The 19,833-nt window shown below is 39.9% G+C and overlaps 1 protein-coding gene across 2 annotated transcripts in view; it reads right to left on the bottom strand.

The window, feature by feature from the left end:
* LOC139936905 (cubilin-like) overlaps positions 1–14,799 on the bottom strand; it is a 96,275-nt gene extending 81,476 nt beyond the window's left edge. For both annotated transcript variants that reach the window (XM_071931722.1, XM_071931723.1), the window contains exon 1: positions 14,136–14,799. In XM_071931722.1, coding sequence (XP_071787823.1) covers positions 14,136–14,302 — 167 coding nt within the window. In that variant the 5' untranslated portion in view covers positions 14,303–14,799. The remainder of the gene's footprint in view (positions 1–14,135) is intronic.
* Positions 14,800–19,833: the final 5,034 nt, after the last annotated feature.

Below are 19,833 nucleotides of genomic sequence, written 5' to 3'. Positions count from 1 at the left end.
CACTGGTGCTCACGATGCAATATCTCATAACCCCATAATCCTCAAGATAATGTTTGGGGCTGGTTTAGGTCCGCCAACATGTCTGTAGGGAACGTACCATAAAGCACAAACTAAACAGAAAAGTTTGTAAACAGAACATAACTTGAACAGGACTCAACATGTTCAATGTCATCAAAATAAACCCATGAAAGGGAATCGCATTCTTTGAGCTTAACTTCAATTGTGCTCGGTCAGGTGCTCATAATTGTTCATGACCCAAAAATTTGTTTTTGTCAAATCCCATTATCAAGGCTCCAAGGGAACTTCTCCATCCCTTCACCATCCAAAGCCGCTAGACACAGTAATTATGCTCCAGATTGCCACAAGTCTACATGTAGTTCCCAGAAGACAAAATACTGCTTGACACATTCCTAACTTTTTTATTTTTTTTTTGGGGGGGGGGTGGTAATTAATTTCTGCTTAACAAGACTCTTCTGTGGTACTTTTTCATGCTGAAGAGTTTTATGAAAATATCATCTTCTAGAGTTGGTACTAAGACAATGGTATTGCTCGAAAGATATTACTTTAATAAAGTGATGCAAGAGATTGGAGCCAGTCACAAAAAGGTCACTAATTATGTCTTTTTTAAAAATCACAGTAAAAGTTGGGGCTATGGCTTGTTTGACGCTCCGTCAGTTTATGTTGAAAACAAGCAGACAGAGTCTAAGCAGGAGGGAGGCTGCAGATGCTACACTACAACATTGCTAAGCTTGAAAGCAACTTAAATACAAGTATAACATTTGATAAGAAAACATGTCTCCCCATTCTAGCAACAGCTGCCTCATGCAACCCTCCTCCAATTTTCAACCATGTCTGGACAGAAGATGCACTCCCGTGGTTAGGAGTCCATTCTCTCTGGATGGAATGGCTGGGTGGTTGGACAAGGAGCACTCCCTGTCCATGTCTATTGTGTAATACTAGCTCCCATCTTGTGTAACATCATTATTTGTGTAAATACCACATGGTTTAAATCTTTAGACCTCTCAGGCGTGGGCATCAGAGATAAGAACAATTAAGGAAGTGTTGTAAAAGTGAGTGGTATAAATTGTGAAGTTAAAACATTTGAAAGTTCATTCGTTTGAGCTTGAGACAAAGATGTTTAATTAAAAAAAAAAAAACACCAGTCTCATCCTGTTTTGGGCATGCTAGTAAAAAACGAAAATCACTGGTGCCGAACGCTGCTTACTTATGAAAAGTTTAAAGAAATGTGTATCTTGTGGCGTGTCGTGGCTGAGCGGATTAGTGCAGTGGACTCAAGTTCTATTGGCTAAGTCATCGGGATGTGGGTTCGAATCCCAATCACGACACTGAGCAAGACACTTTTAACTTCATGCTTTTCTTCACTCTGGGGGTAAATGGGTACCTGTGAGGAGGGAAGGGACTGGGTGCTGAATAGGACGAGTAAAGATCTGTATCCTGGACGTTAGGACCCATTGAACCCATCCTAAGCTAGGACGATCAATCAATCCTAGTGTTTTGTGAAATCGGCTGCTCAGTTCTTTTCGGGGGCCTTATCCCAAATTAACCAAGAAAAAATGCCCTGTCCTTCGACCAAGTAAAAATATTTGTCAAAGTTGATCATCCCTGCCATCATCCTTTTTTAAGCCAAATCTTTTTTTACTGGCCCTGTACAAATTTAGTCCCTTTATAAAACTAGTAGGTGAGATAGCCTCAGCTTTCGATCAAAACCGGACCTTTGACAGAGGCATTTAAACAAGCACAAACACAAACTTTTATAGCAAAAAAAAGGAGCAAGGAATTATGGAAAGGCATCCAGAATAAAAGTTGGAAACTTACAGCCAATCAAAGTTATTTACAAACAATGGCCCGGGGTTGCTAATCAGAATTAAGTGGTGAAGATAAAAAGGATGGCAAAGGCGAGGAATTTAAAAGGAGGAAACCCTCTACTAGTTAAGCGAGCGGATGCAAATCTCAGCTCTGGCCTAGAGTTCGTTGTAGGTTTGACATTGACAGGTTGACGGAGTTAGGACAGCAGGGTTGTGTGATGGGAAATGAAGTTTTATTCTGATAGAGGCTGGAATATTGTGTAAGAGTTTTTTAGTTTTAAAGAGGTTCGCTGTCGAACAAAAAATAAGTAAAAAAAAATAAATAGGGGGGCCTGGGTTGAGATAAATCACATGATCAATAATAATATTATTAATTTTGTTAACACTTCCTCAAAAGATGTATTAGGTTTGCGGGAAACACCACAAGAGTGTACTTTACTGTGTAGTCATTGTCATTTGTTCTACAACCGCATGGTGTTACCCCGCAAAGTGAACAATTTACACTGGTGCTCACGATGCAATATCTCATAACCCCATAATCCTCAAGATAATGTTTGGGGCTGGTTTAGGTCCGGGACGTACCATAAAGCACAAACTAAACAGAAAAGTTTGTAAACAGAACATAACTTGAACAGGACTCAACATGTTCAATGTCATCAAAATAAACCCATGAAAGGGAATTGCATTCTTTGAGCTTAACTTCAATTGTGCTCGGTCAGGTGCTCATAATTGTTCATGACCCAATAATTTTTTTTTGTCAAATCCCATTATCAAGGCTCCAAGGGAACTTCTCCATCCCTTCACCATCCAAAGCCGCTAGACACAGTAATTACGCTCCAGATTGCCACAAGTCTAGTTCCCAGAAGACAAAATACTGCTTGACACATTCCTTACTTTTTTTTTTGGGGGGGGGGGGTGGTAATTAATTTCAGCTTAACAAGACTCTTCTGTGGTACTTTTTCATGCTGAACAGTTTTATGAAAATATCATCTTCTAGAGTTGGTACTAAGACAATGGTATTGCTGGAAAGATATTACTTTAATAAAGTGATGCAAGAGATTGGAGCCAGTCACAAAAAGGTCACTAATTATGTCCTTTTTAAAAATCACTGTAAAAGTTGGGGCTATGGCTTGTTTGATGCTCCGTCAGTTTATGTTGAAAACAAGCAGACAGAGTCTAAGCAGGAGGGAGGCTGCAGATGCTACACTACAACATTGCTAAGCTTGAAAGCAACTTAAATACAAGTATAACATTTGATAAGAAAACATGTCACCCCAATCTAGCAACAGCTGCCTCATGCAACCCTCCTACAATTTTCAACCATGTCTGGACTGAAGATGCACTCCCCGTGGTTAGGAGTCCATTCTCTCTGGATGGAATGGCTGGGTGGTTGGACAAGGAGCACTCCCTGTCCATGTCTATTGTGTAATACTACCTCCCATCTTGTGTAACATCATTATTTGTGTAAATACCACGTGGTTTAAATTCTGTAGACCTCTCAGCCGTGGGCATCAGAGATAAGAACAATTAAGGAAGTGTTGTACAACTGAGTGGTATAAATTGTGAAGTTAAAAACATTTGAATGTTCGTTCCTTTGAGCTTGAGACAAAGATGTTGAATTAAAAAAAAAACCAGTCTTATCCTGTTTTGGGCATGCTAGCAAAAAACTTAAATCACTGGTGCCAACTTATCACTGGTGCCAACTTAATCGCTGCTTACTTATGAAAAATTTAAAAAAATGTGTATCTTGCTGGCGTGTCGTGGCTGAGCAGATTAGTGCAGTGGACTCAAGTTCTAACGGCCAAGTCATCGGGATGTGGGTTCGAATCTCGATCACGACACTGAGCAAGACACTTTTAACTTTGCTTTTCTTCACTCTGGGGGTAAATGGGTACCTGTGAGGAGGGAAGGGACTGGGTGCTGAATGAGCTGAGCTGAGACGGTTTTTAAGGAATTGAATAAATGGTCCAGTGACTGGGGATAAATAATAATGTTGGAGCACACTGAGCATCACAGAGTGACAGATCTGAGCGCTAATAGAAGAAACCACTATTCAACATAATATTATTCAAAGTTGCTGTGAAGGGTGGGGGGGGGCAACTTTCTATCAACAAGCTAGACATTCCATAAAATCACTTTCTTACTCCATACAAATGTTCCAGTTTGTTTTTATAGCACTCTTGAGACACCCTTACAGCAAGATAAGGGAATTTCAAGGATCCCCAATATGTCTTTATTATTTTGACAGGCAGTCATAGTCACAGTATGAATTAGTATTGTCAGCGATCACTTTTTCAGCATTGACAGTGGTCCATTCACTTGTTCAACGTCAGCAGTGGTCCACCAGCCAAATGCCAGTATCTTCTAAGGAGGACCAGTCAAAATTAAAGTGGTTCAGCTGGCTACCACTACATGAAGTTCATTGCTTCAAAAAGCTAAATTAAAGGCAGTGGACAGTATTGGTAATTACTCAAAATAATTCTTAGCATAAAAACTTACTTGGTAACGAGTAATGGGGAGAGGTTGGTAGTATGGGGAGAGGGGAGAGAGTTGGGGAGAGGTTGGTAGTATAAAACACTGTGAGAAAAGGCTCCCTCTGAAGTGGAGTATTTTTTGAGAAAGAAGTAATTTTCCACGAATTTGATTTCGAGACCTTAGATTCAGAACTTGAGGTCTCGAAATTAAGCATCTGAAAGCACACAAACATTCGTGTGACAAGGGATGTTTTTTCTTTTATTATTATCTCGCAACTTCGATGACCGATTGAGCTCAAAGTTTCACAGGTTTGTTATTTTCTGCATATGTTGAGATACAGCAAGTGAGAAGACTGGTCTTTGACAATTACCAAAAGTGTCCACTGCCTTTAACTGGTTTCAAACTGACGTGCCCTACATGTCAAGGACCAGTGAAAAAGTTGGCAAACTATAGGTATTACCCAAAACTATACTGGTCCCGCTGCCCAGTCACTGACATCGTTACTTTTTGAGGGTGCCTAGTAGTTTGACATGGGTGTGCTTGTCGATTACACCATGCTTCATGGTTCGCACAGTGAAATGCTAAGTGATCTTTTAGGGGAACTATATTACTTGCTTTGATGAGTGACGCAACAACTTTTTCAGTGCCTGCTTTTGTTCAACCTTTTAAATCTAAAATACCCAGCTTTTTGAGGGTTTGTTTAAGAGAAAAAAAACTATTATAATAATAATAATAAATAGATAGATAAGTCTTTCTCAAGAAACAAAAGTATTTGAAGAAACAGAACAACCAACACAAATGTAAATTCATAGTTGGGACCGACCTTGAATCCATAAGTTTGAATACAGACTTGCAATAGGGTGCGTTCGTTTAGCTTCCCTGGGTCGACCCCGGTGTGTGACGTTATTTTTTTTTTTAGGACGAACGTGTGCAGATAGTTACCCACGTTCGTCCTGGAAGAAAGAAAAAAAACGCCACACACCGGGGTCGACCCAGGGAAGCTAAACGAACGCACCCTATGTTGTCTAGTTCTACCTCCATGGTTGCACCTAGTTTATATATTCTCAATAAATACGCTGTAAACAAAAAAGGTAACATTTTGAAATGTACTTTTCTGGTCGATGTGAAGTAAAGTACATTACCCTACCCAACAATAGGGCAAGGACTCCAGCCAATTCAAGTTACATAAATCTAGGAAGTTAAATACACTGTACACAATATCAAGCTCGAATTCCCCTTAATATGAACAAAACACACACAGCAGAGGTAGATAAGCTATCAGCCAAGCTCGTCTATTTATAAATAGTATAGTCTTGCATGAAATCATCGTATCATCGTTACATTTGCAGAAAAGATTTAGAAAATCTAGACATCGATAAGAGCGATTATGTAGCCTTAAATTAACATAGACCAGGATACGTAGCCAGAGTCAAACAATGGGCGTTTGGAATTAACATGGTACGGAGTGGAACAAGAATTTTAAGACAATGAAACTTTGCTGATCAGCAGTTTGTTTGTTTTTTTTACATAAAATACTCATCCCAAAATTCCAACATCTTGTAAAAGACTATGTAACTGTTTTATCAGACTCCAAACACCAACTTTCACGAATACTAGATCTGAAAATATATGGCAAGGTCCTGCTCGGAAATTGTTTCTGGGGGGTAGGCCTGATACTTCACGGAGGCGATTGCCTCCATGCCCCCAGTCATTGCCTTTGTGCCCTTGAAAGGCCCCAGTAGAAATTTCCTCAAAGGGTGGTAATAGGAAACTTGCTTGGTGCCCTTGACTTTCAAAATCAAAGCACATAGACGGAGTGGAACAAATGGCCCTCTGTTGACATGGTTTGTTTAACTAAAACATTCATCTCAAAATTCCAATATCTTGTAAAAGACTATGGTTTTATAAATCATACTCCAAAGACCATTTGTCACAAATATTAAATCTGAAAATGTGTCACATGGTCCTGCTCGAAATGGTACTGAGTGGCAGGCCTGATACTCCACGGAGGCAATGAAGGCGATGACTCCATGCCCCTGGTCATTGCCTTGGTGCCCTTGAATTTTGAAAGGCCCCAGTATAAATTTACAATTTCCTCATAGGGTGGTGATAGGAAAATTGCTTGGTGCCCTTGCATTTCAAAACTGAATCATATACATGTAGGCCTAGGGTGGAACAAATGGCTCTCTGTTGACAAGCAGTTTGTTTGTTTAATTAAAACATTCATCTAAAAATTCCAACATCTTGTAACAAAAGACTTCAGTTTTTATTTAACTCCAAAGACCAATTTTCACGAATGTTAGATCTGAAAATGTATCGCATGGTCCTGTTTAGAATGGAACTGGGTGGAACAAATATCCCTCTGTTGACCAGCAGTTTGTTCCAAACACCAATTCTCACAAATAAGGTCCAAAAACGCATAGCATTGGAGGCCAGGGCAGCCTAGAAATTTACAGAGGTCAGGTTGGCCTAGAAATGGAGGTCAGACAGGCCTTGAGCTAATAACTTACAGTGTAGTAAAAATATGGACTTTATGGAATTTACAGATGTAAAACCCTTTCCTTACCATGGTGAGTCTTCGACTGCACTCGTATCCCTTCCTCCTTTAAAAAAGTAAGTGAGTTAACTCACACTATCTTACAAGACAAAGAAGAGGCATAAGTGAGACCAAGATGTCATACATTTTGTAAATCTCACAAACTCACCCACGAAATTTTATATTTTAAAATTCACATTGAACTCGAAGACCAAATTTAAAAATTTAATATACAATAGACCTATGTTGCAGCCATCTCGAATTTCTCCCATTGATATCAATGTAACCAAACCGAGGCTGGAAGAACAAAATAATCTGGTTCCTATTTGCAAAATGGTTATTAGCATGTACTATTGTTATTTGATATATGAGGATCATGACCAAGATGGAGGGATCATGGCAAAGGTCTATCTATAGCATAGAGTTATATATAAGAACTAGAGGGCGCACGAGTGATGCTTCGTGCACAAACGCCACGGGACCACAAGATGACAAGCGCGTCATTCTGCACGCGCGTTGAATATGAAATAAACGTTTGAGGTTTTTTTTATTGAACGCTCACGCGATGCTGTTTTTTCAACGGCCGCACAAACACACGCTGTGAGATGCCAGTTTTGTCAACTTAGAAAATGGCCGCCTGCGCGCATGCCGGAACGCGTATATAGGCCAGTGCGCCCTCTAGTTCTTATATATAACTCTATGATCTATAGGCATGGAGTTTCTCCATACCATAGGTGAGTAATCTGTCCTTGCTCTATGATCAGACTTGCGTTGAGATCAATCAAAGCATAGAGTAAGATCAAAGGATCCCATATGAAAATGCATCCTGTTCTAAGCCCAAACACAATGGCCTTTAAATATGAAGGGAAAAAAACCGGTAGTTTTCTCAGCGTTTACCGTCTATAGTCAAGTTTTTCTTTTTTTCCAGCCATTGTAAACTTGTATATTTATTGGTTTATTTCATAAAAACATTACAAAGAAATGAACAGAATGACAACTGATATGGTTGAATTGCTTAGCAATTCACCATATCGGTAAATTCAACCATATCGGTTGTCATACTGTTCATTTCTTTGTAATGTTTTTATGAAATAAACCAATAAATATACAAGTTTACAATGGCTGGAAAAAAAGAACGGTTTGATTCGCCATAGGCGGTAAAGAAAACATTGGATTGCCGCTACTACATGTAATCCTTTCAAAATGGAGTAGAAAGATTCAAAATGGCAAAGTATTGGGGAACAAAAAAACATTGAGCTGTCAGTTCACACTCTCGTGAAATCAATAACTTGGACATTTTAACTGACTGATCTTTGGAATGACTTGTTACTACATGTATATCATCAAAGAGAATTCAACAAGTAAATAAATTTTACCATTTTGCTCTCAAATAAAATCTCCAAGGTAAGTGTTCAAAACCCATTTGCCTGTGATTAACATGTGTGCTGTTATGTACACTGTAACAAAGTGTGATTCGCGCTCAAGTGGCCAAACATTTTGGTCACCAGTGGTTGTCCAAACATGCTAATTCCTTTCTAAATTGTAAGTCCAAACAACAAATTTTGTAATAAAGAGGCTTTCATCTTTCAGACCTTGACACAAACATGTACTTGGGCCAATACTTCACAAAGGCAATTGGATCCCAGGACCACTGCTCAGGACTGCTCTATACATTTTTGACACTGTTCCAGCACCCCTATGTTTTGACAACCCTATGTTGGTTAGGACATCCCTAACTTCTGAAAACACCTTGTTGTGTCTGCTTAGGAATAGGGTTAGGGTATAGGGTAAAGGAAGGGAAGGTACACGTTTGGTAATTGTCAAAGACTAGTGTTCTCACTAGGTGTATCCCATTAGAACCATAAAATAACAAGCCTCTAAAAATTTGGGCTCAATTGGTCATCGAAATTGCGAGAAAAAGATGAAAGACAAAAAACCTTGTGGGACGAATTTGTGTGCTTTCAGATAGGAATACAAGGCAAAGTCTTTTATTATTTTAGTGAGAAATTACCTCTTTCTCAAAAACTATGTTACTTCACAGGGAGTCGTTTCCCACAATGGTTTTTCAACAGCTCTCCAATGCTCGATACCAAGTAAGTTTTTAAGTTAATACTTGTTTTAAGTAATTACCAAACGTGTACCTTCCCTTTAAAAATTGTGAAAGAAAATGGGGTAGGAAACAGAAAGGTGTGAAATTAACAACAGACAATTGTCTGCATATAATCCACAAGGGAAATTGACTGGATAGGATTGTTTGTATAGATTGGGTTCAAACAAAGAAAACAATTGAGCCACAACAATCATCTGCTACAAGACAAACTATTTTTGTACAAAAACTGAGCCTCCTCCATAAAAATACATTGTGCACACACTAGTAGTCTAGAAAACTTTTTATTTTAGTGTAGATTCACATTTTATAAACTAACTGCCACATTACACACAGTCACACACCACATGTATCATAACCTGTTTTTACGAAGACTCCAGTTTATTGAACCATGGATTGAACCTTCAGAATTTGAAGCGCACCCTACCCCCCTAAGGTGTTCGGCCTTAGACTCATTTCATGGTCATTTGCCGATGACCATGAAACGAAACTGTGTAGCTGCTGTAGCATACACGTACTATACTTTCAAATCAATAAATGGACTACAGTAGTACATGGAGAAGGGTACATGCTGGCATCTATTTCAGGATTGAATTAGGGGAACCAGGGGCTTGTACAGGTTTTATGTGTACCTCCTCAAAGCGTTACTTGAACAGATAATAAGTAACAAAACCAGCTAACAGTTTCACATTTGAGCTGTTTGTTGAACAAAGACTTGAGAGGATTTCATTTACCTTCTGGTAATTCTGAAAGCACACAACTTTGTGTGAGTGAGACAAGGCTGTTTTTTTTTTCCCCATTATTATCTCACAACTTCAACGACCAATATTGAGCTTAAATTTTCAAAGGTTTGTTATTTTATGCACTTGTTGAGATCATTTTTACCTCCATGTTGAGATCATGGAGGTAGTACACCAAGTGAGAAGCCTGGTGTTTGACAATCACCAAAGGTGTCCAGTGCCTTTAAATTAAAAGTTTTGTCTTAGGGTATGTTCAGACATGGGGTTAAACTAGTCCTTAATCTGAGCACCGCGGGTGTCCAAAAGATTAACATGACTTAGTCCAAAATTGGCTTGCGTTCACACAGTGAGTTTATTCTGGTCAAGCGGACTAAACTAGCCCACGATGCTGATTATTGGGTCATGCATCGGCGAACCTTACCATTGCTGGTTCGGTTTGTTACATTGTCCATGCGTTTTCCACAGGGTTTCGATCCGCTATCGTCTCTACAAACCTCATGGTCATCATGTATTCCATCTTTAAAGACGGCAAAATCACTTCATATCCTTGCTTGGCCCCAGCACAAACGCAATTCTATTGTGCCCGTTGAAAAGTTTCCGTTCCGCACTGCCCTCGATGAACGAAACATTTACACGTTGTTGTTGAAAGCTTCAAATTATTTTCGAGTGTGAACTTTTGTAAATATATCACAATTTAGTCATTTAGAAGTCGTAGCCTACACACATTCTCATGTTACGTTAAAAATTGTTTTTCAATTCAACATTTGTCTGGTACTAGTATAACTGTTACGTAAAGTTGTTGAGGACAGGAACCAGATGCAACCTAGTTTTCGAACCCAAACTTTGGTCTTAATTGTCGATCCCGTGTGTGTAGCTTAGCTGTGATTAGATGCCACTTTCTTCAAAGCATAAAGTAGTGTTGCGCACAGAAGAAGTGAATTTAAAAACTAAATAGTGCTACTAAAAATGAGAACTTGTTTTCGTGCGACGTCCATTTCAAACATTTTCGGCGAAGGGGAATACCGGGGCCCCAACACTTAATGGTAACATAAAGGGAAGGTAGCGGAGAGACGCAAGGAGATATTATAGTTTAGCTCCATCGATTCATGCAGACACCACCCAATACTCGCTGCCGATCCATCCATACACGTGGAATGACGTCACCTTTGTTGCCGCGGTCATTTGGGCTAAAATAGACCGGAAGTAGCAGGTCAGTTGCGTTCCAACGATGGTTTACTGGGCCTCGCAGCGGTTCCCAGCGGGGGGGGGGGGGGGGGGGGGTCGTAAAACCTGGGCTAAGTTAGCCTAGTCCACCAATTTTTTGGTTTAGTTTAGCCCAGCTCAGTGGGTCAAACTAACCCTCGCGGACCAGAATATTGCGTTCCCACGCAGGGTTGGTTTAGCACTTTTGGATTAAGGACTAGTTTAACCCCACGTCTGAACGTACCCTTAATCATTTAAGTTTAACGCTAACACCACTGGCCTTGGCCCTGCCTTCCAGTGTTAATTTCGAGCCCTGTTATTTTTCTCCCAATGTGGAATCTGAAATCATGGGTGAAACTCTGCCGTTTTAAATTCACAGTATACAGTGAGGGCATCCTTGCTCTATAGACTTCAGGGTAAACAACAACAATAATTACCGAGGTCCTGGAGTGTGTCACTACGTTTGTATTATGCCATTTGTTGTTTGGTAGGCCTGCACAATTAAATCCGGGTTGAAGTTGTGTTGAAAAGGGAACAAGTAAACCACCTAAGCAGGAAGTGAATGCCACTCGCCCAAATCTCCCAAACTATTAACAATGCGCGACTATCAGACTCAGACTGTGTCAGAGTATCACAATTGTGGGGAGAATTAATAAATTAACATTCTGGCAAATTTAGTCTTTTTTTCCCTACATCATCATTCATTATGCATTACTGCAAAGGCTGTAGGCCTATACGATGTAGCCGTAGCCGCAGCTATTAAGGGCTGTGCATTGTGCCCAGCCGTAGCCAATAGCCATAAGTGCATTGCCATTTTGTTTGGCATCTTAAAGGCGAAGGACGCCTTTGGTACACTACCAATTAATGTCAACGACCAGTATTCTCGCTTTGTGTATCCCAATATGTGAATAAAATAAAACATCTGTGAAAATTTTGACTCAATTGGTCATTGAAGTTGCAAGAAAATAATGCAACAAAAAAACACCCTTGTTGCACAAATTTGTATGCTTTCTGATGCCTAAGAAAGACTTCTGGCCTTAAGTCTTTTAATATTTGAGTGAGATAATATTACCTCTTCCTCAAAAACCACCTTACTAATTCAGAGGGGGCCGTTTTTCACAATTTTTTTAAAACTATCAACAGCTCTCCGTAGCTCCACTCCTCTGTCCTTCCTCTATGTTACAACCAAGTATGTTTTTATGCCAACATTTATTTAGTCCTAGTAATTACCAATATAGTGTCCAGTGCCTTTAAAGACGAATCATAGAGGATGGGCTAAGGAAATAACTAGCCCATGCTGATACGATAAACCCCCTCCCAGGAATGTTAAACAAATTTAAAAAAAAAAAAAATCCATTTTAAAACGGAATAAAAATCTCAAGTCAATGTTGAATTTATCACCTCAAGGGCTCACCCTCAACACTAGCCCAGCATACAATGTCTTGTAAAAATAAATGCTACTAAAACTAGCATGTAAATAAATACTAAATGAACTTGCCCTGTGGGTTGGGCTATTAGAAAATGTGCAGCCTTCTTAGCTTAAAACGCTAATAATTCTTCATTTTCCAGTTCTGAATACCTATAGCCTTGAAAACTGGTGTTTTATTTTTGAGTACATTATGTAAGGGTTGAACTTCATTTTAAAACCAATTATTAAACTGGTTGTGAATTTGTGACTGCTACAATTAGAATGTAGGCCTATTGAATTGAATAGATCATACAATTTACAATACATGTTTAAAATCTGGGTGACTAAAATTTCTTGAGGGTAAGTTAAAGCCAGTGGACACTTTCGGTAAACAGTTTTGTCCAAGGCCCACACTTCGTGTATCACAACTTATATAAAATAACAAACCTGTGAAACGTGGAAAGTGAAATGGTTCAGCCAACTCCCGTCCCACTGGCTAACCATGGTAAAGTAAAGCAGGGCTCAAATTTTTTGGGAAAATCCACAAAAAGTTTTGTGGCCGAGCGGTTAAGAGCACGAGTGTGGGTTCGAATCCCCAGCCGTGACACTTGTGTCCTTAAAAAGCAAGTCACTTTAAACCATTGCTTCGTCCTTCGGATGGGACGTAAAGAAGTTGGTCCTGTGTGTTGTGTAACACGCATTAAAGAACCAAGTGCACTAATATCGAAAAGAAAAGGGGTTTGTCCCAGTGTTGCTGGCTGAATTGCCGGCATATTACGCCACAGCACTAATAAACTACATGGTGCTATGTAAAAAGAGTAGATCTCATAATTTAAAAACCTAGTCCAACGAGCCTTGCAGGAAAAACTGTTTGTACATGTTTCAGCACTTTGAGACAGCCTTCGGGTGTATAAAGTGTTATATAAATATCAACTATTATTATTATTACGACCGCAACTGGACCGCAACTAAGTGCGATTCATTAACTTGAAAACTGGTCAAAACAAATAAACTAAATAAATAAAAATTATCTAGAAAACAAACTAATTCTTAGAACTTCCCGAGGTCTTCTGCAACTATTTCCACCACACTCAGCCAGGCAGTTGTGGAAACTTTTCCCATCGGTGCAAATATATAGACACTTACATGCAACTCAGTGTGGATAATGACTTAACCTTTGACCTAGCACACTCTTGCCCAATTACAGAGCAATATGACGGCAATACCACCTTTACCACAGTCCCGTTAACAGTTAGTGCACAGCATTCAGTTCACACTCAGTTAAAGGGTAAAAGGCCTAATGATGCTTGCACAGTTTCGTGGGCAAGTTACTACAAATGTGTAGTCGGGCAACATATAGTTTTAATGATCGTCATTCTACACCTACGGGAGAGAAAATCGAGCATGTTTGGACAGGCCCATGTTCAATTATGGGCAATTTAAAACTGATACAATCCCCCCTAGCTAGCATGCCTAATGGTGATGTAAAATCATGACACAAACAAACTCACCGGTATTTAGAATGGACAAGAGCGGATGAATTTGTACCCCCTCCTTCCCAGAATAAAATCTTATACACCACTGATGATGATGAAAACTATTAAAAATGCAACTGCAACTGGTGCCATACCAAGTTTTTAAAATTGTTGATTCTTGCATCACGTTTTTTTTTTTAGCAACAAATCTTTTACATTTATTTAAACTTACAATTTGTTACACCAGAGTCTAACCCTTTGCAATTTGACATCACAAACAATGATCAAAGTAAGTTCATCACCTTACTTAAAAAAAACAACTTTTCTTACTACTAAACAATATTTCAAAGACCTTTAATACTTACTGATTGGACACATCGTCGGCTGCCCCACTACTCTGGCGTTTTTTCCTCGCTCCACCATCCACCACCGCAAGGGTCGACATCAAAAGCATCGTCCACAAGCACAGGGCCAAAGATCGGCCCCACGCAGTTCGCAACCACCCGTTGGCCATCTTGACTCTAAAAACCATAAACCTAGATACCAGTCCTTTTTTACTGCATCAACATTTACCGGTTCTAAACTGTACCATCTAACACCGGCACTGCCCACACTTATGCACACTCAGGTCACAGCTATAAAAACCCTTTACTGTTAACAGAAAGGGAATTTAAACTCAGTTTTGTTGGTGTCAGTCAGGCAGGACGATGTGAAGAGAGCAAGCACTTGGAGGACACGGTGAAGATTAAGAACCACCTCCAGTTTCTCACACACGCACAGCGGGTATGGGCACAGATTAAAACTTCCCTCGAAGTTTGTCTAGGTAGTTGGCCAGGCTAGCAATAAAATGTCTCGTCAAGTTTACGCTTGAACTGCTTCCACAAAAGTTCCCCCTGGTGCATGACAGCCAGTGACGTTTTATTGTGCCTAGATCGCACATACAATGTGTAGTCCAGTTATTTGATAAAGACCGGATTTTTATTGTCGCCGTCGTCGTGTGTTTACACACCGCACTCTTACAAAAGTACTCGACGATTATAAAACACGGAGCTGGCCCCCCCTAAAACTCTCACACACACCTTCGGATCGTATTACACACGCAACTGTACCACGAGTGATGATTATTGGCGCCTACGCCCCATCTACACGTGGAACTAAGTTCTTGGGTCGGCTATGTCTACGGCTAGGTGCTGCGTGGCATCGTGCGTTGAAGAATAGAACATGCTTCGCAACAGCCGAAGCCGTAGTCGTAGCCGCCAATTCGGACACTAGTTAAAAGTCAATACAAGAACAAAGTAGTTGGTGCTATTGACAAGCAACACATGTCGCCGGACCGTGACCCTGTTTCATAAGACACTAATAAAGTAACTTATGTGTAAGCACACAAGCACTGAAAAGTATTGCTTGACACATGGTCCTCCTTGCACAGCAAACCCGTGCTTTCCGAAAGTAGGTTACCAGCCAAAATGCTGTACATTTACAACTGGGTAACCTAGATTTCTCTTGGGGCAACCCAGATTTGTCTTGAGGCAGGCTTTTCTGCTATGCAGTTGGGCCTATGGCCCAATTACATAAAGCCTGCATAGCACAAACAAATTTTGCTTAGCAGAAATAGGTTACCAGAGCCAGTGTCCATGCAGCTGACAGTGTTGCGACTGATACACTATTATTTCTTGCTTATAAGAAGGATTTGCTAAGCAGAATGTTCTGCCAAAATAATTGCAGAAAGTTCTGCTGAGCAAATTCCTTCTAAGCTTTGGATAGTATGAGCTTTTATGTACAAGGCTTTTGCTGCTCCCCGCATCCATGCCACTCACTATACTATGAGAAAACTGTTCAGGTTTTATTAGGTTATTCACTCCGGTTTCACACAAGACTGCCTGAGTTAGTTGGACGAGTATCCCCCCCCCCAAAAAAAAAAAAAAAAAAAAAATGATTGTTCAATGAGATCATTGACAACGATTAATGGGCTTCTCTTCAGCCGAACAAAACCAAAACATAATGCAGTGTTTCCTTTCTTAATTTTTAAGTTATAAAAAAAAGAAAAAAAAGAGGTGACGGTTCAAACTTTTCAGATTCCCTTTTGAATTTAATTCAATAAAGGAACACGTTGTCTTGGATCGGTGGAGTTGGTCTTTGAAAGCGTTTGTAACCGTTTGCATAAAATGCATTATGGTTAGAAAGATGGTTTACAAGTAGAATACAACGATCCACACACATTTGCCTCGAGATTGCGTGGTTTTCCTTTTACTTTGCGAACCAACACAGTCGGCCATTATTTATGGGAGTCAAAAATTTGACTCCCATATGGCCGAGCGTGTTTACCGACTAGGTAAAAGGAAAATCACCCAATTTCGAGTGATACTTGTGTGGGTTATTATATTCTACTTTTTATATATATTATTTCTTTTCATTGCATTTTATAACAAACGGTTACAAACGCTTTTCAAAGACCAACTCCACCGATCCAAGGCAACGTGTTCCTTTAACTCCGCCCGCTAAAAAAACATCGACTTAGGCTACCTCCATGGGCCTACACATCCCCAGTATACGTCCCTTGATGAAAGCACCATTCATGCTATCCATTTACAATCCATTGCGGTCTTTACACCTCTTGAACTTCCCAAAAGACTGCTTTTCCCCCAATAAAAAAAGGTGACTCCTAATAAATCATGCTAACAGTACAAGCTATTTATTTCTGAAACTTTACAGCCCCTAGCGCTTAAATTCAATACAAAATGACTGAGATCAATGTCAAATTAGAAGGAACTTTGGGCAAACTATAAAAGCAACGAGATATTCTACTCTCTTAAAGTAAAAGAGTGAACATTTCACTCTCTCTTGTCCGAGTGTTGTCAATGTCGCTCTTATTTGAGTGAAAATCAATCTATGTCACTCTTTTTGAGTGAAATTTGAAGGAACTTCGTTTTAAATCGAGTTGAAAGAATGCGTTTTTCACACTATAACGAGTTTTCCGCAAACTCTTTGCAAAAAGAGCGGTATTGCGGACAAAACGAGTGTTTTTTTCTCACTCTTTTACTATGAGAGAGTAGATTGAAGACAGTTCCATCTTTTTTACCTCAAGGGGCTGGGGCACAGTTTCACAGAGAAGAAAAATAATATTTTGTTAATCTGCTGGGCAAATATATTGAGCAATCAGTCACAGTACACGTTTATGTTTATGCGTTTCATTTATTCAAACTTTATTTGGGTATCGGGTATAATTTTGCTGTGATGGGGTACCTTTTGTGCTTAAACAGCCCGTGACATTAATTGGGACCGGATTTTCTTATCATTCGTTACCTTCCCGAAATAGCTCTCTTATACATTACAGAAGTATTGCCTTCGGCTTTGAACAAAAATATAGACAAATTGAGAGAAAAGAAAACACCAGTCGATTGATTCTGATTCTGGTTCTGCAATAGAGGGCGCTATTCATTAAACCCATTTCTGTTGGTGAAATTGTGCAGTGCTCAGGAGATATAAATAACAGAACAGACGTATGAAGCTAAACCACGAACTAACTGCGCCAATAAAGTATCTAAACACTTGCAAACTGTCAGATATATCGGAACCTGAAATAGTATGCCAAAAAATAATTATTCATTTCGAGTCACCGTTAATTTCTGCACATTTTGACACATCTTGTGTTGCGCTACGATGTTGTTTAGTGGATTTTTGGACACTTGAGTGGCTTAAGGTCGAATTTCAAAAGTTGTAAAAGCCCCTATTCAAGCTAAATCGTTGTATTGTGACGAGTAAGATCAGCGTTTCTTTTGCCCACCCTTTATAAACGATTTTTTTGGTCGCTTGTTTGATAAATCGGTTGTGATGAACATCAGCAATAATTGTCAGTAACCAAGCAAAGGGGTCAAAGATGGGAGGCATACAACAATATGGGTTAAGAGCCAGAATCCCTGATTATGATGAGATAGGGAAAGGTGGTTCAAGATAACAGGAAAGATGGCTCAAATGACCAAACAGGAAAGAGGACGGATCGTTGGTTTGATAGAAGCCGGTACGTCGATGCGAGCTGCAGCTCATGGTTACAACGTCACCAGCGACGGTCAGTAAATGATGAAATGGCTACAGTGTACCAAGCTCAGGGAAATGGGGACGACCTGTCAAGGAGTGGCCGTCCGAGGGTGACTTCTGCAGCAGAAGAAAGTGAACAAGTCCATAAAGCCTGACACCACTCTCGAGGGATTGCGACGCATCCTGATCAGGAAATGGCAGGGGATTGACCAGGTACAGATCAGAGGTCTCATTGGGAGTATGAGAAGACGACTCCTTGGCGTACAGGACAGTGATGGAGGACACACTAAGAACTGAGGACAGGATATCAGCAGTTTTAAAGTTAAAGATACGGCAATAAATTTCATGGTCAAGTAAACGAAACGAGTTTGTGTCTTTTGATTTTGTCTGTGTGTGGTGCTTGTGCGAGTTCCCTTCTGGAAATGGGGTGAATAGGTGCTTTTGCAACTTTTGAAATTCGACCTTAAGCCACTCAAGTGCCCATAAATCCACTCAACAACATCGTAGCGCAACACAAGATGTGTCAAAATGTGCAGAAGTTAACGGTGAATAGAAATGAATTATTATTTTTTTGTATACTATTTCAGGTTCCGATAAATCTGACCATTTATAAGTGTTTAGATACTTTATTGGCGCAGTTTACTACAACTATGCACGTTCTATGGTAACTGCCGCTGGTTCCCTGTTTCTCATTTGGTTTATGGTTATTGGTTTATTTGTTACCTAAACTAACTTATTCCGACGACCCGTGGCGTTTTCTCTTCAAGGCGGCTGCGGACGTAAAGAGCAGAAGGGGGGGGGGGAGGGAGAGACGATTGCTAAAAACATCACCAAGTTAATGGATTGGCATCAGTTTAGTTTCACTCAGTTAGCAAATTATCGAGGTATGTTATTATTATAAAATTATAGTAAGTTTCCAACTCAAATTATCTACACAACCGTACGCAACTCAATGGGAAACAACACAACCACACACAAGTTAATGGGAAACTACACAACCATACACAAGTCAATGGGAAACTACACAACCATACACAAGTCAACGGGAAACTACACAACCATACACAAGTCAACGGGAAACTACACAACCATACGCAAGTCGAAGGGAAACTACACAACCATACACAAGTCAATGGGAAACTACACAACCATACACAAGTCAGTGGGAAACTACACAACCATGCACAAGTCAATGGGAAACTACACAACCATACACAAGTCAATTGGACACTTCACAACCATACACAAGTCAATGGGAAACTACACAACCATACACAAGTCAACGGGAAACTACACAACCATACACAAGTCAACGGGAAACTACACAACCATACACAAGTCAATGGGAAACTACACAAGAATACACAAGTCAATGGGAAACTACACAACCATACACAAGTCAATAGGAAACTACACAACCATACACAAGTCAATGGGAAACTACACAACCAAACACAAGTCAATGTGAAACTACACAACCATACACAAGTCAACGGGAAACTACACAACCATACACAAGTCAATGGGAAACTACACAAGAATACACAAGTAAATGGGAAACTACACAACCATACACAAGTCAATGGGAAACTACTCAACCATACACAAGTCAATGGGAAACTACACAACAATACACAAGTCAATGGGAAACTACACAACCATAAACAAGTCAACGGGAAACTACACAACCAAACACAAGTCATTGGAAACTACACAACCATTCACAAGTCAATGGGAAACTACACAACCATACACAAGTCAACGGGAAACTACACAACCATACACAAGTCAACGGGAAACTTAACAACCATACACAAGTCAATGGGACACTTCACAACCATACACAAGTCAATGGGAAACTACACAACCATACACAACTCAATGGGAAACTACACAACCATACACAAGTCAATGGGAAACTACACAACCATACACAAGTCAATGGGAAACTACACAACCATACACAAGTCAATGGGACACTTCACAACCATACACATGTCAAAGGGAAACTACACAACCATACACAAT

The sequence above is a fragment of the Asterias amurensis genome, chromosome 5 (assembly GCF_032118995.1).
Source record: "Asterias amurensis chromosome 5, ASM3211899v1".
Classification (NCBI taxonomy): Eukaryota; Metazoa; Echinodermata; class Asteroidea; order Forcipulatida; family Asteriidae; genus Asterias; species Asterias amurensis.
Note: the sequence above shows the minus strand (reverse complement) of the source record. Positions and strands in the feature narration are given on the sequence as shown.